This window comes from Falco cherrug, chromosome 6 (genome assembly GCF_023634085.1).
Source record: "Falco cherrug isolate bFalChe1 chromosome 6, bFalChe1.pri, whole genome shotgun sequence".
Classification (NCBI taxonomy): Eukaryota; Metazoa; Chordata; class Aves; order Falconiformes; family Falconidae; genus Falco; species Falco cherrug.
Genome location: NC_073702.1, coordinates 49,160,139 through 49,187,250, shown reverse-complemented (window position 1 = coordinate 49,187,250; position 27,112 = coordinate 49,160,139). Strand labels below are relative to the sequence as shown.

The 27,112-nt window shown below is 41.3% G+C and overlaps 1 protein-coding gene across 5 annotated transcripts in view; it reads right to left on the bottom strand.

The window, feature by feature from the left end:
• Positions 1 to 23,558, bottom strand: part of SYNJ2 (synaptojanin 2) — a 71,814-nt gene extending 48,256 nt beyond the window's left edge. The window contains exons 1-3 of one of the 5 annotated variants that reach the window (XM_055714352.1): positions 23,031 to 23,558; positions 12,689 to 12,775; positions 2,294 to 2,564 (exon numbers count right to left, since the gene is read on the bottom strand). In XM_055714352.1, the coding sequence (XP_055570327.1) occupies positions 2,294 to 2,564; positions 12,689 to 12,775; positions 23,031 to 23,151 (479 nt within the window). In that variant the 5' untranslated portion in view covers positions 23,152 to 23,558. Of the gene's footprint in view, positions 1 to 2,198; positions 2,565 to 12,688; positions 12,776 to 23,030 lie in introns of those variants that run through there. The other 4 variants (XM_055714351.1, XM_055714353.1, XM_055714355.1 and 1 more) reach the window with 4 other exon arrangements.
• Between the last annotated feature and the right edge of the window lie 3,554 nt (positions 23,559 to 27,112).

The window sequence follows — 27,112 nt, the reverse complement described above, 5'->3', positions numbered from 1 at the left end:
GAAGAATTCCTTGTTAACAACTACAATGAACAGAACATGGCAAATTTTAGTAGAACAGCTACCACCAAGGTGTTGTCCTTGTATCTTGTATCTCTGTCTTATAAATTCAGATGGAAATGACACCTCTTTAAGCTCCAGAAATACACTTATATTTAGCAATATTCTTCAAAAATTACAGTGCTGTCAAGCTGATTACTTTTTGAACAGTACCGCCCAGCCCTTACCATACACTACAGGATAAAGAGCCACTTTAAAATCCACCAGGATTTTCAGGAAAATTTTTCCAAGCAGAAACTGGAGCCACAGGTCAATGGAGACATTGCAAAAAGTGCTACTAAAATTAAGAAGAATGTCTGTTTCAACCTTCAATTTATTTTAAGATTAACAACCCCAAAAAACCTGTCATGCCTGACTAACAGTGATGCTAGTCTCTTCTATTATGATGGTTTTCCTTAATTCATTTTTCAAAATGTGCCTTTAGTCACAGATGAGAGCCAAGAAAATCCCTTTTATGATCATTTATTACTCAACAGTAGATTTGCACAAGAGTTATTGCATCTAGCAAAACCCCTGAAGAATTGTTCTAAGAGTACAGCATTTCTCTGAAAAAGGTGCAAGTCATTCTTACATTTTTAAACTAAATATGTAACTGAAAAAGCAGCTCTAAACAATTTTGGTATCTCTTCCACCTCCTTTTCCTAGCTCTACTCACAGAGGAAGTCCTCACTTAGACAAATTCCAGTATAATTCTTTTTGTTGCAGTTCATTTAACAGGCAGTTTGTCTTGCTTATAACTTGCTTATAACTATGGTCTGACTGACGCTTCTTATCATCTAACTATTTATCCCTTATTTCTTTACTCAAGAATCTATTGTTTGGTCTGAAATTTTCTGTATCACATAATTGCCTCAAGAAAAACTTCCTTCGGAACATCTTTTTTGCCCTAAATGTGATGTTGTTGCCATTCACCCCTGTTCTACAACATATAGGAGAATGGAAGCTCTTTCGTGGCTACTTCCAGATTAGCCAGCATAGAAGGGAAGTTCAAATACTTATTTTCCAAGAAGAAAAGTTTCAAAAGGCAGCACAGGTAGAAAAACCTGCTTTCTTAATTAAGGGATACTACCACAATAAGATTTTCGTCACTGGAACACAGCTCATTTGTGCCACGTGTCTAAGTTGACATGCTTGGTGAGCTTTTTGTAAGGGATGCATAATTAGCACAGTTGAAAGCAAGTTTTATGTATCCCTCTTCTGACTGAAGTTCAAAACACTACATCTTACCAGTCAAAATCACATCACAGCTAGAAAGATTATTTAGCCTGAATGAACTGCTCTCTTATGTTTATTCATCATACATTATGAACTTTTCTGCTTATTTAATATTCACCTACTTTGGGCCACAAGAATTATCACACGTTCTAGCAGCACACCCACATCTAACTCTGCCAGTTATTTTCCAGCTACATCATATAACCCTCATGAATTTCCAGTACAGCAATGCTTCCTGTGTGACTATCTTTCTGTTTAAAAAGGAAAAAAAAGAAAAAAAAAGGGGCAATAGGAATTCAAGCATTCTGCCAGAACTTGTAAAGCAAACTGAATTACATCAATGGTGAACCTACCTAGGGAAGACAAAACCCAGCGTTGTGTGTTTTCCTTCCCACTCAACCAATACTTACAACAAGAAATACTTTTTCTTTGCTTTATAAGCACAAGAAAGTAAGAAGTAGAGAGCACTGTATCACAGGAGTTTCCTTCTGTGCAACTCAAATTTACACTGAGCTGTAAACATAAACATATTAATATTGATGTTTTCAACATAAAAACTAGGGCACATTATTGAAACATTAAACCACAGACTTTAAACACATACACTTTTAAGAAACAGAAGATACTTCAGCACAGATGATGGGATTTATGAACAGTTCAAGTGCAGGTTTCTATTAGATAACTTTTAAAGCAATTATTAAAAAGAACTGCAAGAGAAACTATTCATGACATAAAGACGTTTCTGTACTGTGAGCAGTTCATCTTGTATTTCCTTCTTAAAACCACAAAATGTCATTATTAGAATTCCATTTCACTATCAGATTAATTAGAATTAAACTGAAGTTACTTGTTTGACTCAGGTTTACCATGATTTCACTAAAGCCACAAGCCCTGTAAAAATGACAATGAAATTAAAGGAGGTGCACCTGAAACGTATATGTTCATTTCCCTCTGAGAATGTTCAACCAATAAGATGCAGGTGGGGATGACAGAAGACTTTGGTGTAACATGCAGTACTAACCAGAAGAACGAGTTACCGGATTCATAGTGGTTATCACCGTGCTTCTGAGCCCGCACAGTCAGGTCAAAGTTTGAGCCTGCATTAGGCCAGGAGAAATAGAACATCCCAGAGTTCAGTATTTTCTTCAAGGCAGTAATGCGCTCCTCTTCCTTGGTTTCTTCCTGGAGAGGACAGAAATCTGTTGCAGTAATTTTGTAAACTTCAGCGTCCAGGATTTTTCCCACTGACGTACAGCCTGTCACCAGGACCAGAAAGTGCAGTCGAGCGTTACCTAGAAGGTGACAGATAGTTACAAAAGTGTTACAGGTGGAATCAGGCTATGCCGTTTCGCATCAGTTCTGTCAAATGCAATGCTGCCAGGGCTCCAGCAGAGGCCAGTATCTTTGCTTCAGAAGAAAAATACAACCCAGCACACTGACTATGCTCTTTTACATTTCTCAGTTCCTTTTGACTGCAGGTAAAGGAGTGCAATTGCAGAGTATTCCACAATACTTATACGCTCCCATTCTTTGCTGCCTTAGAGTGTGGTTTTCCCCGCTTTATGAAGTTTAATGAGCTTGGTCTTGGGACACTACTCAAAAATCGAATTTCACCACCCTAGAGAACATACAGTTTTAACTGGATTTGATAGAAGGGGAAGGTCAAGGCCTGGTCATTTACAAGGTAAAAGTGTATTCCTCGCTATGGGTTTTGCAACCAACTTCTGAATTTTAAAGATATGAAGCATTTGGATTTTTTACTGGCTTCAGCTGAAGCCGGATGGGTTCAGCCATTCAGAGAGTTCCAGTATTATCAGTTCCTGAAACTTTCCTTTTTATGTCACAGAAGAGTGTACATGATTAGATGACAACCTCAATTATCACTAAAAGAATTCCAGCTCTCATGGCTGTGAAGCAAAGTGTGAAATCCTGAAGCAGCTGAACTTCAGGGCATCAAAACTTAAAGATAAATTTTGAAGCTTGAGAATACCACTGTAATCAGATCTCTCCTAACAGCAGGGTTTCAACCTTGGCTCATTCTCTCTGAAATGATAAAGTAATTACAAAACAGTAAACGATTGTTCCGAAAACACTGGTTTTGCTAGGAAGAAACTGTTTGATTCACTTACATTGGCCTCTAACGGAGACAATGTCATCCTATTCACTCCAGTTAGTAAGAAAAGGTGGAAACGAGCCAAGATTTATTGCTCTAGCATACCAGAAACAACAGCTGACCTCCCAAGAGCAAGCTAGTTAGCTAAAGGCACAGTGTCAGTCTGTGACAGTATGGCTTCAGGCAGCAAAAGGGAACATTTTATGGGCTCACTCTTCAACCTCCACAGTGGCCCACTGTCCATAAATGCAGACCAACTCTCACACAACAACTAGTTTTTTTCTGAAACACCAGCAGGGGAGTCCTTGCTTCCAGATCACAGGCTAGCTACAGAAACTTGAGTTAGGGGTGGTTTTCAGCAGGGCCAGAATATTTGCGTAGGCACATGGGACTGGAATAGCAGGACAAGGTAGGAGATTAGATCTTATTCATTCTGTTCTGCTGACTCCAGTTTTGCATAAAGGCCAGTGTAGGTGGCATTTACTAAAAAGCTCTGTTCATCACATTTCTTTCTGTAACAAGGGTACATTGTGTTCTCCTTCTTGAGTGTTTTTAAGAAGTACATCTTCTGTACTTTTCTAGATGACATTGGAGTGGAGGGTTAGAAATACATAAAACCTGACAGTTTGCACTCCTTTGCACATAGTGTGCATAATTATAAAGGATTAAGAGTAGGAGATATATCAGTTATCACCATGGTAGTTCATACCTGACTAAATACTGTCTCGCAGCCTCCAGAAGGGGCTAGGAGGAGTTAGCCGTCTCAGGATAGCTAATAGCTTCTGTGACTTTGGTGAAATCATCCAAAACTGACCCACTCAAAGTAAAATTCACTCATGAGAATTTGGAAGCAATATACAGAAACACTATTAATATGCCTTACTATCCGTCAGCTTCAGGGACAGAAAATGACTAGAGACAGACTCTTGAGAGCTGTCTGGCTGGGATGCTGAGAAAAAGAATACAAGCAATTTCATTGGCTTCAGTGACCTTAAACTTTCCTAGAGGGTTCAGAAGAGATTGAACGAGAAAGCCAATGTTAAAATAGCCCAAAAGAACAAAAATTTAGTAATAATGGGCTTGTTATCTGTGGTTCTGTTCTTCAAGGAGCTTGTAACCAGCGGAAAATAACTGGATCTAAACAAAGCAATTATTTAGTTTAAGGCGGCAATAAGCAGGAATAAAGCATGACAGAAAAGCCAATCAAAACTACGCCATTTTGCCTTACCTAGAAACTTGCTATCCCTTAGCAGAGACTCTAGACTCTTTTTACTACCTCCTCCACTCAACCACTCATCCTCAAAATGGGAGACGCGTCGATGCATGCAGAGGTCCAGCATCTCTGCTTCCCCCAAATCATTAGCTAGTGAGCTCAGAAGTAGTAGTCACAGGTAAGCTACTGCATTGTCCCCGTGCCATCAGGAGATGGCTTCTGAAGCTGTAATACTCTTTCTTGCCACTGTGCAGTAACACCACGCCACCGAGTTGGGGTTGTTCAGCCTGGAGAAGAGATGGCTCTGGGGAGACCTCATTGCAACCTTCCAATATATAAAGGGGGCTTACAAGAAAGATGGAGAGAGACTTTTTACCAGGGCCTGTAGTGGCAGGACAAGGGACAATGGCTTTAGACTGAAAGAGGGTAGGTTTAGATTGGATACAAGGAAGAAATATTTTATAATGAGGCGGTGAAACACTGGAACAGGTTACCCAGAGAAACTGTGGATGCCCCATCCCTGGAACTGTTCAAGGTCAGGTTGGATGGAGCTTTGAGCAACCTGGTCTAGTGAAAGATGTTCCTGCCAATGGCAGAGAGGTTGGAGTAGATGATCTTTAAAGAACCCTTCCAATCCAAACCATTCAGTGAGTCCATACACACAGAATAAGTCTCTTTACAGTACTCTGAATTACAGAGCAGCCTTCATGCACTTTTCACAATGCCTTTGAACAGAGGCAAGCTGGCAAAGGAATTCACACTTATAGCCCAGAAAATTGGAGAAAAAGGAAGAAAAGAGACAAATATATATTAATGCTCTGATAAAGGTAGCCTGTTTTGCCACATTGTCCTCCTAGACTGCTCTGTGAGCAGAGGTGGTCTTCAGATCAACTATTAACCTCTCTGATTTCCTTAAATCCCTTAGGATATGTTACAAAACAGCCAGAATGCAGAAACCCTACAACACCGCAGCCCCAGCTTAACACAAATCTCTGACTCTGCTCATTGGAAGAAAGTCCCAGGCCCTGTCCCCTGATATCACCTTCATCCTAGGTGGTATTTGGACAGTGTTCCTGGTCATCAGCTCTGGGTTACTACTGCAGTGTCTGCTGGAGGAAGATACTTGCCCGATGCACATGCCACTCTTTGTACAGGGAGCAAGCTAATCACAATATCCTATTGAGAGCACTCAAGCCTGTGCTCTGACCCATTTTTATTCACAGCACAGATGTAGCCACAGGCTCCTTAACAGAAGTAAGGCTCCTGTCAGCTCTTCACTCTTTTAGAACCTCACACAGCAGAATTAATGCTACCGAAACACTACTCTGCTATTTGTCTCTTAGCCATGGCTCCATTAAGGTTGAAAAAATTACCCACTACTAAGCCATACAACTATACACAGTGAAACAAAGCTTTCCTCATCTTTCCTTCTTTGCCAGAAACATCAATTTATGTCTGGGAATCTTTTCTTTCAATCCCAAACCTTTTTTCTCATAGCTTCACCTCAAGTCAGGGTACCATTATTTTTAAATATATTGATAACTACATTGGACAAGTTTGTGATGGAAAAGCTGACTGTACTACCTCTACTCATGCTTTCACTTAGACATTTTCTCAGACTGAAAATGCTATTCCAAGGAATAAAGAAAGCATTACATATCCAAATAGTACCTAACACAGCAAAAACCTAACACTACCAACCAGAGGAAAAATGCTGCTGCTTCTTACTCGCCAGTCACTGAAAGTCTGATTATCATTATGGATATATTAAAGCAAAAAATCAGCCCCTTCTAAAGATAAACTTTAAAAAGTCAGTGTGGTTTCTTTTATGGTATGTAAATGTCAGCAAGCCATAATCTTTCCTGTTGAAAATAGATAGTTAACATGAAAACAGCTGTATCAACCACAACCCTAATTAAATGCACTTAAATTTAAGGGTAGAAATTGCTGATATTGTTTCAATCAGGATGCTACTGGAGCAAGTAATTTTTATAAAAATTAAAATCAACTTTCTCAATTTCTACAAACTGCAGATACTAAGTTACTTGGTAATTGCTCATTCATTTCAAGGGAAATAACATTTTTAGCTGACAAAAAGTTATTAAACCGCTCTTTTAGTTCCTAGATAAATCATTTTTATTATCCAGTAAATCTCACAAAAGAATGCAAGAAGTTGCATTCCTTGTTTACCCAAAAAACCAAACAAAAACCCAAACAAAAAAAAAAAAAAAACACAAACAAACAAAAAAGAACAAAAACCCAACCCACCCAAACAAACAAAAAAATCCTGCTATCAACACAACATGGAATTTCCTATGGTAGGTGGATTTGTAACACCATGATGGCACAAGAAAAAAAAAAAAAAAAGGTTTTTAGAATTAAATTGGTTTTGCTGAGCAAACTGTGAAAATACCACAACTTCAATAGATCGAATTGAAACCTAGACATTCCTTAAAGCTAGAAGGTATTTCCCCTTAAAACAATCAGGACTACTCCAATAATCCCGGCACCCTTAACTTTTCAAAACTGCAGCTCACTACCATTTCCAAATCTGTAATTATATTAAAGATACTGCTCCTTTTACGTTTCCAGTGAAAGTGTTTTTATGCAAGTAGCTCTTGGAAGTTCCAGACTAGCACCAATCACAACAAAAAAGCATCAGATAGTCCAGTCAAGTCCACCTGGCAGCAGCAGCAGGAAGCATACTACAGGCTTACAACTTTTGAAAGGAGCTGAACAGTATTCAAGGTATTTATGTTTCTTCTGCCCAGACCATCAACAGCAACATGGAAAAAAAATACTAAAGCCATGAAGTAAGCAGTCATTCCTAAATGTAAGCTCAAATAAGCCAGGAAGATGAGTTTTAAAATGCTGGCAGTGCATCCTCAAGATCAAAGGGAGAACTAATCAGTCAGTGGCCCTGCCAGTACTACCACTGCAGCCAGCCTATGGAGGCTCCCCGCTCTCAGGAGCTCCATGTATATCTGCAGTAGGGGTCAGGACAAACTCCAGTCTTAGTTCTTGGAACAGGAGCCCAACAGTTCTCATCAAAAAAAGTAATTAATGGAAGTACTGGGTGGAAAAATCATGGTAACTTTCCCTTGACTTCATGTGCAGTACAGTCACAGGAAGCTGACAGCTGCAAAGTGCGTGGTGAATGGGGCCAGCGTTAAGGCCAATAAAAAGCAACCCCACAAAAATTGAAAACTTTTTCCTGCAAAGTGATCAAGGCTCCAGGTCTGGCTCTTATATTTCACTTTGTACCAACAACCACATCAGCTGCAGACTATTTACCAGACCCCCCACCTTGGAAAACAAAGATTTATTTTTTTTCTTTATGTTTTACAAGTAGTTTAATGTACAATCCTGCTTCATATTAGCCTTTCTAAACTTTATAGACAGATGAAAGTGATTTAGGAACATAAGGACTGCAATTGAAGATCACAGCTGTAGAAATATCCCTCATTTCCTTGTGATGCAATCTGGAATGCTTTAAAGAAATCTCTGAAATAATTTTAGAGCAAGAAGTGAAGTGTTCCTTACTGGCCATACATTCTACAGCAACATATCTATGAAAAACCAAGACCCACAGTACTAAAGGAAAAAAAAATTCTTTCAAAGCTTGTTGACTAAATTTCGATCTCAGACAGATGGGTATAAATGTGGTATAAACTGTGACCAAGATTATTATTTTGTCCCACATATATCACACACACATATCTATATGCCCTACACATATATAAATCACCACAATCGTCTGTAAAGAACACTTTCAAAGAAATGTAAGAAATATGTTGCTCACAGCGATATGTGCTGAACGCCCTTTTATCAGGTTGCACAAGAGAGGCAGATGATGGAGAATATTTGGCATAGAAACAAGACAAAACTAACTAACTTGCTTCCATTTTTTCAAAAGGTCTTGTGAAACCAACTGCTTTAATCCAAGCTGAACAGGAAATGTAGCTCTGGTACGTCACACCCTACCATAATAAGCTGCAGTTTCTGTATTTAACCTGTCTAGTAATTGTCAAAGTAATTGGTTCCCCTGCAGTTTATGGGATGAGTTTAGTGTTGCCTATTATGAGCTGCAGTGAAAAGGAGACAATACTCAGTTCTTACTTTGTCCTTCTTAACTGTAAATATTTCACTCAAGACTGCCTTTTCTTTTTAAAAATTACTTCGCTTTGGCTTTTGCTCTTTGTCTATTCCAACACAGTCATGCCATTGTCTTAATGTTCCATCACCACTCCACACACACCTCCACTTCACTTTATAGTCTACTGAAAAACAATTTGCAAGGTATTTTTGCCTCTTGTCTGCCTTCATAATTAGCAACAGAACACAGCAGGGGAGCAGATTCTAACAATCTAGCTGAAAATCTCTGAGAAAGTCTATTGCAGAATTACGAAAAGAACACAAGATTCTCCAAACTACAGTTTTAGTCTCAGAGATACTCCTTTTCTCCCTCTTCTAAATACAATTACATTGTTAAGAAATGTTCAAAAGGAATAGAAAACAGGTACTTCGTTGTCCTTTTTGCCTTTGAAACTTCTTCCTTTCAAGTACACATTGCATATGTGCGAGAGCAGGAGTATATACACAGTCAAATGAACTCAAAATGCCTCCCCAAATACAGCAGCTGTACTAAAGTAAACAACCTATGTGATGATGGTGTCAAAACATTACCTCATATATGCACCCCTTTCTGACATCACAGTGTCTAAACCAAACACTGCAAAACCAGATCTTTTAACACTTTGCTTAAGATGTATTTGCCACTGCTAGAACTTCTCCGGCAGCAAAATCTTGGCTGAGGTACAGCTCAGAAACACTGTGCAATTCATTCTGCTGCCATCCATCTCACAAAAGAAAGCAGAAGAACTTAGTGAGTCATGTTAACAGACGTAAGTACATAGAAATGAATGTTATTACTGGTGGGAAACATTAACTTTGCAAGTCAGTTTCATATATTACATCTACTTTCTTGTGAAAAGCACGATCTACTTTGGCAGGCATACAATGTGATTTATTTGGATTCCTAAGTAGTGATATTTACAGATTAATTAAAGTGCTCAGAGATATCTTTCAAGTCTTGAAAAAAACCCCTCCCCTTCTTCCCTACAAATACACTCTTAAAATTCCAGTGGAATCTACTTTCACAAATAGTTACAGTTAATTTAGTTCTTATGGTTTGCAGGTTTCTAGTACTATGAAAAAAAATACTGATACTCCTGAACAAAGTCTATGTGATCACTGGTGCTTAGTGAAGAGCGGGCCTATTATGCCCTTGTTTGCAGCTGCTAAAATACATTATATAAAAAAGAAAAAAAGTTACACTGCATTCCTGTGGTGGGTTGACCCTGGCTGGACAACCCACCAAAGCTACTCTATCACTCCCGCTCCTCAGCTGGACGGGGAGAGAAAATATAACAAAAGGCTCATGGGTCAAGATAAGGATGGGGAAAGTTCACTCACTGATTACTGTCACGTGCAAAACAGACTTCACTTGGGGAAATTAATTTAATTTATTACCAATCAAATCAGAAGAGGGTAATAAGAAATACAACCAAATTTTAAAAACGCCTTCCCCCCACCCCTTCCTTCTTCCCAGGCTTAACTTCGCTCCCCATTTTCTCTCCCCCCTCCCCACCAGCGGCGCAGGGGTCGGGGAATGGGGCTGCGGTCAGTCCATCACACACTGTCTCTGGGGCAGGAGGCTCCTCACACTCTGCCCTGCTCCAGCCTGGGGTCCCTCCCACAGGGGACAGTCCCCCACGAACTCCTCCAACGTGAGCCCTTCCCGTGGGCTGCAGTTCTTCATGAACTGCTCCAGCGTGGGGTCCCCCCGATGGGGTGCCGTCCTTCAGGCACAGACTGCTCCAGGGTGGGTCCCCCGCAGGGTCACAAGCCCTGCCAGCAGCCCTGCTCCAGCCAACCCTGCTCCAGCATGAGCTTCCCACAGGGTCACAGCCTCCTTTGGGCATCCCTCTGCTTGGCATGGGGCCCTCCATGGGCTGCAGGTGGACAGCCTGCCTCACCATGTCTACTCTGACAGCTGAAGCACCTACTCCCCCTCCTTCTTCACTGACCTGGGTGTCTGCAGAGTCGTTTCTCTCACATACTCTCACTCCTCTCTTCTCCAGCTGCAGTTGTGCAGGTTTTTTTCCCCAATCTGAAATATGTTATCCCAGAGGTGCTACCACCACCACTAATGGGCTCAGCCTTGACCAGCAGCAGGTCCATCTTGCAGCCGGCTGGCATTGGCCCCACTGGATACAGGGGAAGCTTCTAGAAGCATCTCACAGAAACCACGCCTGTAGCCCCCCTGCTACCAAAACCTTGCAACACAAACCCAATGCAATTCTTTTCTAGTGTTAATCTTTTATGTAAGCTAAAGGGATGGAATTTACTTATATGTAAGACAGAATATCTAGCTGAGACTGTGAAAGACCTGGGCTACCTGTTGAATGGCGAGATGGCAGATGTGCAATCATCTTTGCTTTTTAAACATGTTCAGCAGCAGAAAATGTTTGCTTACTTTTGTGTACCATTACAGCATGACTCTCTTGACTTTCCACTCAATCACAATTAGAAGTTTCCCTCCAGTATTTAACTTTTAAATCCAAATTTTACTAATAAAAATTTTAACAATTCATTGCAAAGGAAGTCCTGTACCAGGACTTGTAATTTAATGCTAGAATATGACAGAGGCGTAGTGACAAAGCTCAGAGAGGAAAGCCTCACACTTAAGGGCAGTAAAGGTACACAGGCGTTGTTCAAAAAGAAATAACGACACGGGAAACACAGTAATAAAAGCATAAAAGAGAAAAAAATAAGGCTGAGAATATTTCACACCTCATTTTAAATCATTCACCTCTTAATATGAAAACTAAAACTGGATATATTTAGTTCCCATCACATACACTCATCTGTAGCATGAATTCAATAGCTACATTCCTTTACTACTACAACAGGATTCATTAGACTTCTATGAAGAAAACCAGGTCCAAGCGCCAAAAAAAACTAATCACAAGCCCTCCTTTTTTAATTACATTAACAAATATATATTAATCTCCATAGAAATGCCTAATTAACTCCACAAGAAACAAAAACAAACAAAAAGCCCACATTAATTTTAAAAGAATAGATGGGCCTACAGTTTTAAATTATGACACAGAAATCTTTCAGATTGCAGTCACCTTTTCAGAATAATCTCAAGTCATATTTCTCAAGCCATAAAATGGTAAGCAGGCTGCAAAAAGATGCACTTACATCTAGTGGTCTAAATACAGCAGTGCTCACACCACCACTGCCTTTGGCAGACTCCTTGACCAAGCATCGAGTTATATAGAAAACAGACTTTTAATTCCTATAAGTCAAAATTAAGGCTTACCATAAGAAGACTAAGGGAACAAGGCATATACTGCTTTTTGCTTTAATGCATCTTTTTCATTAGTGAATTTGAAGACTGCCACGTAAGGTACTATTACCTTCAAATCAGCGACTGCAGTTCTCTTTGTAAAACATGCTATTTCCATTAACATTCCTGTAGGCAGTGTAACAGCAAGTCCTTTGCTAAAGCAAGATTCCCAAACTGTATAGAAATTTACAGCAATGACAATATATATTCACTATATACTAGTTGAAGTTAAAGGGCTGCTTCTGCAAATCCTTATACATGTGAAATATCCAGTTAAAGGCAATTGGGCATTATAACAAGTACTGGCAGTCTGTGGAACTGCAGTCTCAGATAACCATGATTAATCAGTGTTTAAACATAATCCTTCACAAAAAAGTAAATCATAGCTTGCCTTCATCAAATGTGGTAGGGAAAAAAACCCAGCAATTACCTTCAGGCAGCTAAGAATGTTAAGACAAAACAAAAGTGAGAAAAAAAATCCAAAATTCTTAGACTATCATTTAGTGATATGTTTTTGGCACAGCACAGAAAAATAAATAGACCTTTTTCGGACTGTACATAACAAGGTGCAGTTAGCTCTCACAAGTTAACGAACCGAGCAACTTCAGCTACTTGTTGTTCAGCATGGTCTGAGCATTTTATAATCTCAGTCACAGAGATGGTCACTTACCACTTTTAAGCTGAAGCTCTCCTAAGCATCCATAAGCATCCATGAGTTTTTCATAGTGTCCTTTAATTGCATCCTTTTCCTCTGGAGCTGAGAAACAAAAAAAAAAAAAAAAAAAAAGGCAGCAAACCTTAGTTTTCTAGTCTTTATAAAATTTTCAGATTGATATTGCCTACGCAAATGCTTCCCAGCTATTTCTCTCAGTAAACAAAACAACTGTAGAAAGGGTTAAAATGCTGTAAGAACACATTGATTAAGAAGTGATGGGACAGAAACGCATACTGTCTCCACACACCACCCTAGAAGAAAGAAGGGCACTCTCTACCTTTTTTCCAAACTATCTATTTATTAGTAACGTTCTTTTTCTATGGTACAAATGCCACATCAGTTTCAGAATAAGTAAAGGAATATATAAGTACATGTAAACTTTACACCATTCTAAAACAAGAACAAAAATAATAATTTGTCTGGCCATAACGTAAATTTATCTTTTCTTTATGCTCAAAAAGAAATGGTTTCTGCTTCCAGATTCTCACAGTCTAGTTTCAGACAGAATTGGAATTTTTTTGTGCAAGATAAAATATTTTGATGTAGACACAATATCAGCTGTTGGTTTCAAGAGGAATTAAACAGATATTAGTGAAGTAAGAATTAGATGATTAAAATAAATCAACAAAGGGTCAGATGCTGATGTTGGATTTGCGTATTTCTGCAACAACTTATTTCAATGGGCAGAAGGTGAAAATGTAGAATTTAAGCCAGAACACAGCCCAAACTTGTCATTGGCTACTTTAGTAAAACCGAAGTACTTCCTGAATGCATAAATCTGCATTCTGTATATATTTCCCAATGAGGAGCAAGGTTAGCCTCATGAATAAGAAAAACAGGCTGTGGACCCTCAAATGTCCTTTTACTTCTCAAACCACAGATAAACAGCAACATGGTATTTTAGAGGTTAGCTAATACTTTACAATCTTATGTTCCTAATAAACTTCAGCAGTTAAAAAAATCTGAAAATTCTGGGCATAAAAAGGACAAACTGAACTGCCTGCAATGGATGATAGAACAGAAAAGACAGAAACAGACTTCTCTTTATAAACCTTAAGCGGCAAGTAGCTCAGTGAGAAGCATGGAAAACAGATAAATATTCTGTATATTTCTGACATTTGAAATGAAAGGAAGGAAAATTCCATGCACAAAATTCCTTAGTAGAGACAAAGGAAATCAAAACATGTTCATCTCAGTTTTTGCACCCATACAGATTAAGGAAGACTTGTTAGTTTTTTCTTATTTTTTTGCTATCAGATAAATTTGCTATCAGACTTTCATAACTTATCTACTTTGCTTTCTTAGAAACACTGAGTGAATCAGGAGAAACTAGTATAATGTTGATATCACACACACCTATGAAACAAAACATAAGCCACAGAAAGAGGATACAGGGATTTTTATTGGGTAACGTAAACGTCTGGACACTAACAGCACCTCTTAAGAGCTGAGACTACTGGAAGCTCTGTTCCCTGGCACTTCAAAAAAAAACCACCAAACTTCAGCAAAAACAGTTTAGATAAGACTATAAAAACGTTTCATTAAAAAAAAAAAAATCATCAAAAAAACACAACGACACAAACAACACCTCCCTGTCAAGCCCTCCTTATGTATACATATATAAAAAAAAGTTTAAAAAGTGATGTTTCATTATTCATGGCATCTTCGGCAAGTAGAAAAGAACAGCAACAACATACCAACTTTTTCCTTAAATGTGTTCTCTGCGTTAAAAGCTTGTCTTCATTCCCTTTAAAATAAAAAGGTAAAAACAGAAACAGAACTCTTGCTCCAAGTGTTCCAGCTTTAGAAGGAAACAGAGAATGACAGAAACAGCAAGAGATTCAGATCTCAGACTGATGCAGGAGCTCACAAACTTGCAGGCTAGACATAACCTGAAAGCATTTAAAAGACACCCTGAAAGCATGGTGATACTCTTCAAAACAGAATTATGGGTTGGAAAGCTGGCTGTTAGAGTGTCTGGCAAAAAAAAGTATGATCCAAAAGAATGGATTTTATTTCAGCATGGACACAAGCAACACACAACTCATGCAGCTAACAAAAGAAGACTGACACTGGCACATACAGAAGCCACCAAAGTTTCCCAGGTCAGGCCAGTGGCATCACCATACATCAGCTCAAGGCACAGGACTTTTCCAAATGCACAAACAGCTGTATCTTGCCAATACTGGTACAGAAACGCACCATCGTTCTGGGCAGGCCATCTGACATTTGCCTGCACAACAGCATCAGTCAGGGCATCAGTACCAGCAGAAGTGCCTGGAAGGGAGGAGCAGGCTCCGAACACAAAGCTCCAGGAGGACTCCAGGCTGTATTGCCTCTCTTTTTTACTGGCTAACAACTTGCCAGTAACTTCTACACATGTCAGATTTGCCAGTAACTTCTACACATGGCAGATTCTGTTGTTTATTCTAGGGTTCATTTTGCTCCCTAAAGCAATTTAGACTCAGAAACCAAAAGTGACAGAGATCTTTCCTTGACACCTCTGTAAAGACACAGCATGCTCCAAGACCTCACCTGTGGATAGTTTGAGAGGAAAGGAACCTGCCAAATGCCTGTGGGTCACACCGATGGGGAGGCCAGAATATTTTACTACATACAGATCCAATTTGTGTGTGGGAAAAATAAATCCCTTTATTATGGATACTGCTGGAACTTGAAGTCTCCTGTCCCATTACACTTCTCAGTGTCACACAAATTCCTGAGACACACTGTGACCACCAGCATTTCGCATGGGCCATGGCAGGGGCCTCAGGCAGCAGAGGTGAGGCAGCAGGTCCTGCAGGCTGCACACCCTCCACTCACATCCCCCGAGTGACTGGGGGGATGACTCCTTCATGACTCCCAGCCTCCAGCCACCACAGCACTGTCTCCTCTCATGCCCTGCCAGTGTACAAGTGAGGATATAGGCGTCAAGCCTCCAGCACTGGGAGGTCCTAGCTGCACTCTGACACACCCCAGAATTTTTTTTTTTACTTTTCTGGAGGAGGTAAGGGAGAAGGAATCCCCAAGAACCATTACAAAAAGCAATACACAGAAACGATGACTTAAATGTGATTTAAAAGGACATTATTGCAGAGGGCTTAAGCCAAGTTCGTATCTTATTATTAAAAAGAAATGTTTATAAATCTTAAAAATTTCTCATGGAAATCTCAAATAACTGTCATCAAAACCTGGTCTAAAACATCTCCTAGATTATCTGCAAACAGTGCTAGGACACAAGCGCCAGAATCAGAAAGGTAGTGCTGGATGAAGAGAGTTAAAGGGAAAAATTACTACGAAACTCCAAAGAATTGTTGACAAACAGGGAAAATATAAATCTTGCAAGTTTCAAGAATATTGGAAACACTGTTTTAGCAACAAATTTGACAGCTATAAGTGTCCAAAGACATAGTACTTTTCTAATCAGTAACATGAAAATAATTTCCATGTTTCTCTGTTAAATGTTCCAAAGTCAAGGGGTTTATTCTGCAAGAGCTTTCATAAAAACTCTGCATGTCAGAGGCAGTGAGAATGGTCTGCTTGAAAACCTAGGACAAGGACTGGATATTTAACTGGACTCTGCTCACATGTAAAATCCTTCCTTTTTCAAGCCAGACAGCTTGAGATACATGCATACATTCATATATATAGTTAATGCACAATACTGCTACGGAAGTTGATGAAACTCATGAAGTTTTCTACTCAGAGAACAAGCTGAGTTTGCAAATACATAGTGCATTTGTTATAGGTATACAACTATAAGTTAACTAAATAATAAACTATAAGTAACTAAACAGTACACATAGTAATTACTAAATTCCACTAAAGCTTCCCATTACTTCTAGTAATGTTTACTTCCACCAAGTATATAATTGAGTATCCACCCTTCTGCAATAAATACCACAACTGTGCTGTGCTCATAACAGCTTTACAGACCTGCACACTGTCTGCATTCCTCAAGAACTTTTCTTAATATCAATTATGTAAAAGCTCCTGATCTAAATTATATATAAGATTGGCATGTTAGCTCAAAATTTTAACCCTTGCAAAACAAGAGGCAAACAATAATTCAATGAAAATAAGATACAATAAACTCAATATAAAGTGACGTTTTTCCATGCGTAAAGTATTTCAGAGCCAAAGAAAAACACCATGAAAAGACATACAACTACATATACCACACGGCCTATCCACGTGTGACTTCCTGCTTGTAAAAGCTGTAAATTCAATTGAACAGCTAGCAGGAACTGGCCAGATGTAGTCAGTTTCCTTTACTCAACCATTCCTCAGGGCTAATCCCCCAGATTGCAGCAGGAACTGCACGGGTCTCAAACATAAGTGCTCAGAAAGGTCAGTGACCAGAGTAAGAGGGCAGAAAGGTACCATAGTTCCAAGTCCAACATTAAGGACAGACATCATAATACCTACAAATTAAAGATAAAACTGAAGAAAGCTCTTGAAGAAAATAGTCTGGGACCAGATTACAGATTCTGGCTCTCCTGTCTGATTCTTAAACCTGTTTCTGGAAATAGACACCTGCTCAGCTGTGGGTACCACTAGATAGATATATAGATATACTGAAGCATTTCTAAGTGATGTGATGGGATCTCAATTGCCTGTCTCCTTTATTGGCGTCATTTAGCATTTTAGGGAAAGAAGTATGAATTTTCCCCAGAAAAAGCAAATTATCAAACAGAAATTTCATACACAAAAAAAAAAGCTGAAAACACATGAGAAAAAAAAAATATACACACTACTATCAGCATCTACCTAGAAATATGTCCAATGTCTGGTATTATGGGAGTTTAGATGGCTAGTTTGCCTCCAAATTCCAGACAGACCTAAAGCATTTTGTTGTATTTTCATTATCTTTCATCATTAAAATCTTCCTGTTGACATTCAATCCGAGCTACAAAGGCATTATGCTAGTCCAGCTGTATTCTGAAATACCATATAGGTCAAGTAATACAGAGCTGGGAAGAAGTCTGTGGTCAGAGCTACAGTTAAGAGTGTGAATATTCAAAACACTAAGCCATGTATTTACCAGTTTTCTAGAAAGTTATATTTCTGGTTGAAAACACAACAAACAAATCAGCAAAGTGGCACTTTGGAAAGATCGGTTCACTGGTTTTCTATATTGGATTGAGAATGTTCTGCTTCTAGTGAGGGATTATGTTTTCATACTTGCATGTGTATATATGAATATACTCATTCACAACCAAAGAGGAATGGACCTATAAATCCACCAGGTTTCTACTGGCCAGCCCTGTGGACTGCAGGCAGTCAAGAACATACAGATAAAAAGGAAGTCCCCAAGTCATTTCTCTAGAGCTTGACCATTATCTTTATGTGGCTCCTGTCACATATATTAACAGAAACTTGTAGTCACTAGAGACATAAACCACCAAGTAGAATTCATACCTTGCAACGACTACCAGTTTCCTAGCATAAAAAACAAATCTTGTAATCTACACTCTACACTTACACCAATACATCTTCCTTCTTCTGTGTACCTGATTTGCATTTCAACTGTAACACACACTTGTTCTTATAACCTATAGCAGTGAATTTCAGCCTGAGAAACCATAGTTTGCAAGTGTCCATTGCCAGCACAACCAAGGAAAGCAAGGCTTCTGCTACATAGATTACTTCTACTAGAAGTTTTGTAGGGATCCACAAATGGAAAAAGTTTGAACACCACTAAACTACAGATTTTATAAAACTTTGTAATTGGATAATTCAATTATTTTCTTTTTTAATTTAAATAAAAAAGTTTTAGAATACAGATAGAATAGGGAGACTAGCTATATAAATATACTTGCATAACAGTAAAAATGAGTCATGCTGTAGGGCTCTGTTTTGGATAGTGTATAGTGCTTAGAAATACATTCACAATAGGCTTACACATGTATTAGTGTTTGATTTCCATATCCCACTCAGTGGCATATTTACCCACCTAAATATAAAACTAAAGCTAATTGTAAACAGTGAATGTTCATACAGCACAGAAACTGCATTCTGTACAAAAGAAGATATGCAGTTAAATAATTGCCACTTCCTGGTTTAGCATCCCTTCCCCTGGAAGGCTCTACTGATTTCACTCAGCCACATCAGAGAACCACACACACACCTGCAACTGATGCCACAGTGGAGACACAGAGCTGCTTTGTGGAGTGTACACACAACTTAACTCTACATAAATTTGTCCCTAGTAAAGGCTTACTTCCCAGATCTGTGGGTGAAAGTCTGGAGGAAAAGCTTCAGTCCTACTTGCAAAAACATGCACTGTATCAACTTTGAATTTCACTGTCTTCAAAACACCATAGTCATTTAGGATCCACTATAATAGGTGTTGTAACATCCTTTAATAAAAGCAAATGCAGAATCCAAGTGCTCACAAAAAAAACCCAAAAAAACCCCAAACCACCTGTGCACCCTTTGGCTCTGCCCTTGCAAAGCCGTATTTTTATGCTGAATTTCAATAGCAGAGCACTCCTGTTGACATCATTTCACTAAGATTACCTGCTCCAATAAGGTTAAATAACTGTATTTTCAGCACTAAAGCCTTAGTTTAGCTCAGTGACTGCCTTGACAGCAGTTCAGAACTGCCTTGTGCAGTCCACTTAATCTATAAAGTGTTAAAACTGTAATGTTTTAAAAGCAGGAACAGCATTTGTATCTATACTCTCTCTTGTAGAAGCAAAAACTTCTAAATCAATGACAATTTTTCTTCAGCCTTTATGACTCTTAAGTTTCTTCCATAGAATCTTAACTATTGTTGTTCTAGTTCAGAGAAATCTTGGAAGTATTGCTTCAGGCTGTCACCCATCCTTCTGGAGATGACTGAAGCCAGTGAGCAAAAAAAGCCTCTTGCAAAATTTGCTGTTAAATTCAAAACAGTGATTTTTACCCTCCACCCTACAGTGACATCATGAGAAGAGGAAGAAAACCTCCCACCTTCAAAAATACTATGTAATTTATGCTAGAACAGAAAACTGTTCTGTTGATATCACATCACTATGCAGATTAAGTTAAGGGGTTTGGGCTTATGTAGCTAGGTTTCCTGATGTGATTTTTGATTCCTTGATTTTTCCAAAAGTTTTTCAGGTTAGGTCTCTGTTACAGCCCAAGCGTTCTCATTTTATGAATTGCTAACATCTCAGACAATTAAAGATCTCTATAATATTTTCCCACTACTGACACCAGAAGTGCAAATATTTTTCAAGTTAAAAGTATTAACTGTTCATATGCAATAAGGAAATTCTGAAATACAAACAATTTACAACGAAAACTCTCATCATGATCTTTATAATGAGAATAAAAAGTATAAAGTCATCCATTCACAAGACAGTATCAAATTTTTGGGTTACATATTTGAAAGGGTTTATTTTAATTATGAGTTGGCCAGAAGTTTATGGCCTGTACAGAAATTGTGCTTACACAAGTGTGTGGGGTTTTAGATTTCTTTTTTGTAACACCACTTCTTCTAGGATGATTCTTACTCCATTATGCCACTTGAACTAGGTTAAATTCAACATTTAAGTTTCTTCTAGTACAAAAGTATTACAGAAGCAATTGATCTTCCAAAAAAGTGCAGATGTCATGCCTGTTCAAGGGCAGAGACACTTAGTAATTCTGGAAAAAGAATAATGAACAATTACTAAAATTTATTCTCAGGCCTTTGGTGTCCATCCATGATTATTCTTCTCTACAGTTCTATGGACAAGGCTGCTATTGCAAAACTGCATTAACTGTTGTACAACTGAAGTGCTTCAGGTATACCTTACCTGCTTTTTAGTGTGGAAGTTTGCATAAGGCACAGCTGTGTAATTCCTTCTCAACACAGGTATGCCATTTTTAAAAAACTTTACTTTAGAAATTGAAAATCAGACAGAGAAGCCAAAATTAACACAATCCTAGTGCTGTCTGAAACCACACATACATGACGTTTATGTTAACCTTCCACTGAAGCGTTCTATGGTTAGTAACAATCTAAAGGCCAGTCAAACAACAGAATTAGTGTTGTTACCACCCTGGCTGTGGCACTTCCTCTACACAATTACAAATTTACCATCACAATACCTACTGCTGGTTTTCCCTCCTTTTCTGGTCCTTTGCTGCATAAACAGAAGAAACAAACTCAACAGAAGAAACAGGCTCAACTGGACAAGCTAGCTTTTCCTACAATATAGGAACCAACCCAGGCAGGAAAAGAGAAACCAAATGAAATAAAATTACAAAGTTATTAGCATGGAGTGGGCTGGATGCCAACACATGCATGATTACAGTTACCTCAAAAGGTGAAACTGGACTTTCAAAAAGCATGGCAAACAGGCTTTCACACTAGCTGCTAGTGTGAAATATATACTATATATATATATATATATATACTCTATATATATATACACTATACAAATCACCACTTCAAAATTCTAACGTACATTTTAAGAGACTATATAAATTCTCTAATAATTTTTAGCAGTAGCAATTCAAACGGGGAATAACAACACTGGGGAAGAAAAATCTACTCTAAATTGATGACCCCCTTGGATGAGTGAGATTGCAAATAATCTTTCCAACTACTGGTCATACAAATGGCTTGGGGTGCACTAGATGAATACTGGGTCTCTCAATTTTATTCATGCACATTGACTTTAGGCAGTGGAGCTGCTTTAGATTTGTATCAGAATAAGGAAACAGATCAAAACCCATTGAAATCAATGGAGAGCTTTAATGTCAACAGGTTTTTGCATCAGGGAAAGCAAGCAAAACGCTGCTCAGTACTACCAGACCTTTCACTTTGGCAGTTCATTGAAAACTGACACAAAAAAAACCCTAGAAAAATGTAACACATTCAGGTCCACTACAACCAATGAATTTAACAAGAAACTGAACCCTCAAAGTATTACACAACATAAAATTCCAATTAAATTAAAAAAAAAAAACAACAAAAAAACCACAAGTGTGGCAAAGGACAGACCTTTATCATTACATGTCAAAAATTTTCCAGGACTATATCAAAACTATTCTTGTGAAAATCAGGTGCCACCTGATGACCTTTGTGGCTTTCTTAATTCATAAAATCCCAAATACCTGAAAATAAAGCATTTTAGTCTGGACATCTTGCCACCATGTATCACAGAAAATTCAGCTCAGTGGACCTGGATCCTGCCCTGACATTGTGTACAAACCACAACACTCTTACAGTTCTTGCTACACAGAGTTCACAGTTTAAGTCTTCCCCTTTTCCTTTGAGCTGCTTGAATATCGACTCCTACAGCACCACAAATATTGCAAATGATTGCAGGAACAGGTAAGTGTCACACACAAAACCATTTAAGAACACAGCACGACCACTGCATGTTCCTCTGCATGACTTTTTGCACCTTACATTCTCAGTCACCTCATTTTTCTGTGCGTGCCTCAACATTAGTAATGCATTAACTCATGGGCGGTAAGTATCAAAACACAAGATGAGACAACCCTGAACACGTTTACCACTTCCAATGCCCCAGGTGAGACTCGAGCTCCTCCAGTAGGAACCAGACACCCAAGCAACCATATACAGTGCAAACTACAAGGGCAGGTATGGAACCACAGCAAGAAGCCAGGTTTTCTTTACGGGACATGAATCTTGAGTCAGTCATCCAAAACAGTCTCTGCTGTGAACTGGTGATTAGCACCCGATGTAGCTAAATAGAAATTTCTTCGAGAGGCAGCAGGCTCCGTCCCTTTAGCGGGACCCTCCTCTGCAGTCAGCAAGGCTCATGCTGTACAGCGTAAGGCTGCAAGGTACCAGCCTTGCACAGCAAAGGTGACCTGTGCCGAGACCCCACAGCCACCAGGCAGGCGGGTGGCCTCTCCTGGCTCTTCCACCCCGGCTGCGGGTGAGGAAGCTAAAGGCACCCAGGGCAGGGAAAGAGCCGGTCAGTCATGGATCAGGCCTGGAGTCGCACAGGGAGGAAATGCTGACCAACAGTCCCCGCATGGCTGGGCACCGGGCTCACCCCAAAACCTCAACAAGTGGGCATGCCTGGAGGGCCATGCTGGAGGCCGGGGTTTAACGGGAGGTGAGCGAGTTCCCCGGGGCCCGGCTCTGCGCTCTCCCTTCCTCTCTCTCCACGCCACAGGGCAAAGTGCCCTAAACCGCCTGGGCACCGGCCGCTGCCGCTGCACCCCGGCACCGCTTCGCAGGCACCACGGAGGGACCGGGCGCGCACCCACAGACACGCCGCCTCCCCACGCCGCAGGCTCCCCCGGCCCGGCCCGGCCCGGCCGCCCGCCGCGGGGCACTTACTGAGCGCCGCCACGGTGCCGGCCTCCAGCAACAGGCAGTCCTGGCGGGTGCGCGCCTCCAGCAGGGCGCTCGGCCCCGGCTCCTGCTTCCAGAGCAGCCGCAGCCCTTTGCTCAGAGCCATGGGAGCCGCCGGTCGCAGCGAGGAAAGAGCCGGGATGCGACCCCTAGCGCGGGTGGCGAAGGGGCCTCCGTCTCCTCAAGCGCACGGAGCGCGGCGCTGGGGGCCGTCAGCAGCCCTGCGCCCCGCGGGAGCTCCTCCGAGCGCGGGGTCCCCGATCCTGGCAGAGCGCTTCTCCCCGGCGGCGGGGACGCCCAGGGAGGCGGGCGAGGAGGACGGCCGAGTCCCCTTCCCGGCAGCCGGTGACCTCAGCAGGCCTCCAAGTATCTGCGGGGGGGCGCCCGGCGGCGAAGGGAGCGGAGAGTTTGCGGCTGCCGCTTCTCCCGGTCCCCTGCGGCCCCGCGGCACGGCTGCTGCCGCCTCCTCGGGGAGTCCCGGCTGCGGCCGGCGGGGCGGGAGCAGCTTTCCCCTTTCCTCTCCGCCTTTCTCTTCCCGCCCACGGCCCCCCGTAAACTTTCCAGAGTTAACTTTGGCCCTCTGGCTCCCAGCTGCGGCTCCTCCTCCTCCGGGACAGGTACAAGCCGCCGGCGGGGCGCCACCACCCGCAGGGGGAGGGGAGGAGCGGAGGCCGGGGCGCGGGCCCGGCGGAGCGCCGTGGGCCCCGGCCCGAAGGCGTCGTTCCCCACCCCCTGGGCGGCGGGCCCGCGCCGCGGCTGCTGAGGTGTAGCCGGCCGTCGAGCCCCGACAGCCCGGCGGCCCCACCGAGCGCTTGCGGGCATCGCCCAGCGGCCCTGCGTGAGGCGAGGAGGGCCGGCGATAAGCGAAACGCCTTGAGACGGCGAAACTGCCTTCCCCGGCCGCGTGGCAGGCGGAGGCCGCTGCCCGGCTTTGCCCTGGGAGAGGCTGCGCTGCCTCCCGCCTCCCGTGGGGAGCGGCCGGCCGGGCTCCCCGCGCCCCGCCGGGCTCCCCGCGCCCCGCCGGGCTGCCTGCCCGCCCCGCCGGGCTCCCCGCGCCCGGCCTGCCTGCGGGCCTTCCCGCCGCTGGCCGCCGTGAGGTGGTCCCGCTGGCGCAGCCGGGTAGCGCCGCTCCTTCGCGGGGTGCTTCCCCCGGCGCTCACGGAGTGTTTCGGCTGCGCCGTGAGCTGTGCATAAAGCGTTTTCGGGTAAAGGACACAAGGCACGTTTTAGGTTGACTAGTAATTACAGAGCAGTGTTGTGTGCTCCCCTTCACGGATACTGAGGATTCCTTTCACAATTCCCTGTTGAGGCCGTACAGGATGAAGTGCTAGTTTTTTCCAGAGCTCAGCCATGAGGACTGGATTGAGGATGTAGGCACAGGTACACAAACGCGTTTAAATAAGAGAAAATTTGCTCAAATTGCTAGCAGAAATTGTAGTCCTATTCATACACAGGTAAATCAAGCACAGTTCTAATTTGTTAGCATAGCAGAATTATGCCTTACACTTCCATGAAGAGAAACTACAAAATTCAAAATACCCAAACTACCATCTGTTGCAACTGTCTCACGTAAATGTTGAGTACATCAGCCATGGCTGAGCTCTGCCCGGTGGAATGTAAGAGTCCCTGCCCCCACTAGTCGTTTGAAAAGAAGATTAATTTTAGGCATGTTTATGGCATGAAAACAGCATTTGGAAAGGATCTGGTAGGGAAAGGTGGGACTGGTGTTTGCATAGGGCTTCCCCCCCCCCCTTCCCCCAACCCTAATCTTTGATATTATGTAGGGTGAGATAGAGTGATGGGTAATGTAAAAAAAAATGACCCAGAAACTGTAGATATTAAGTGACCAGGATGAAAAAAGTAAGAGAGCACACAGCTCAAAAGTTTGGGGGTTTTAGAGGATGTAAGAAAGTGTGTGAATTAACCATTCTCAAACAAAAAAAGGTATGCCTTTCTTACAGCTGTCCTATGGGAATGGCAGACCAAGAATCCATTTATATCTTTGTCATCTTTCACCATGACCTGTTTCCCTAGAGAAAAGTGCTTACTCTATATGAAATACTGAAAGTATCACTTAAACAATTAGAGCTGCCTAAGACAGGTGTAGCACATGATTTTTAAAAGATGCCCTGCATCATGCACTTCTGTATTTAAAAATAAAATTTAAAATTAAAAATTTTGTGTGTGTGTGTTTGCCTTTGAGGAATGATTCTTTATAGTCGTCTTTAAACTCCACCATGAGAGTCAACTGTCACTTGGAGGACACTGGTATGTCACTCTGTTGCCCATGCTTGTAACTCATTAGTAGTTTTTGTCATTAGTGCTTTTCATCGCAAATTCCAAGAACACAAAATTTAGGACTGTTAATAAAAAACTTACTGTCAGATTTGCTGGGCCAAATACTAGAGAAAGGACTGGTGCACCTGGGATAGTATTGTTTTCAGGACCTTAAATCACTATGAGGGGATGAAGATGTGAGGAAAACTCAGATGAAGGTGGAAAACCAGAAACCTTTAGCAGTGTGTATGACAAAGCACTGCTTCCGTAGGTGGCTTCGTGAATGAGCCCTTCTTAATCTTTTACAGATAGATCATTTCAGATAGTTCCAGTTACAAAACATCCACAGTGTGGAAGGATGCATTTTTAAAGGTGTGATGTGATTACTGAAAAAGCAGTAAGTCAGTTAATTAGACTTTGTGTCACAGGTCAGTCACCTTAGAAACCTAAGGCTGAGAAAGCCACTATCAGAAAATGGTGGAGTGATATGAATAGAATATGACATGAATAAGGCCATACAATTTACAAATCTCCTTCACACAGCATAACATCCAAAGTGAGGGCTTAGATAGCAACCTTGTTCGATATGTTAGGGGGGTATGTGAAAGTTTCCCTTGCCTTATTTTATGGCAGTCAAGATATTTTCATCTAACCAAACTGACTATGATTCAATGCACGGAAGTCCCTTTTTGAGGGAAGATGTTGAGACTGACAGATCATCTTTTAGCTGACATTTGGACTTGAGCTGTCTTGCTCCGGAGCATTCGTATGGGAGTACTGTAGAAACTGATTCTTGTAGTTATTTTGAGGAGTCCCTCAGGCGAACTCATTCCCTTTTCCACAGCATCTGTGGCCATACACCCTCATTAACTCCTCAGCATTTTTTAATTTCATCTTCCTTTGTTAGTGGATTTTTGCTTTCTTTTAATCTTCTGCCTTGATAGTTTCATCATACTAGTTTCTTTGTCCCTCTGCACACTCCCATCTTTGGTTCTGTATCACTCTACCTCTGAGCAGTCACGGATATTTTGCATTGCTTCCTGACTGTTCCCACAGCTAGAGTGGGAGGTGATCCCGCTGCCTCTGCTGCCTTCAGCTGAGAGAAGCAACAGGTCAGTGGGCTCTCTCTACTATTCTGCATGCACAGAATTGCCCTGGGTGGAATTATTTTGGAAAGTGGAACGCTTCTTGTCAGCAATAGTGCTCCTTTGCTTTCTTTTTCTCCTTCCAACTTCTTTTCCAGCTCCTGTCTTTAGAGGAGGGGGAGGGAGATCCTTCTTTCTCCCTGTCAGAAGGGGAGGAATCCTTAAGATCTCACGTTTGCTGACTGCAGAACTATGTGAAATGCAGTTCAACCAAAATTTCAGCACTGGTATGTTAGGGGGCCAGCCTCCATGGTAGGAGGATACAGCCTTCAGCTACTAAATGAATTTTAATTCGTGTTAGCTCACCTTGGCATATTGTGTTGCAGATAAAGTCCACACTGTGTTTAGACAGATTTTTCAAGTACTGTTCTTTTGCTATCATTAGAAATTCAGCTGTTACCTCAGCTTTAAAAGTCACCTCAGTGTAATTTCTGAACACTTCTATCTTCTTCCAAATCATGATTCAGTCTGGTTCACATTTCTCGCCCATCCCATCCCCAGCCCCTTGTTTACCTCTGAAGCGTGCTATGCATTATGACTCCTGCTCCTAGGTCTTTATGGTAATGGATGTTTACAGGGTCTGGATAACTGCTTTAATGAAAAAGAGTCCTGCATTTTGATCTTAGCAGGTAGCACTGTATGTTT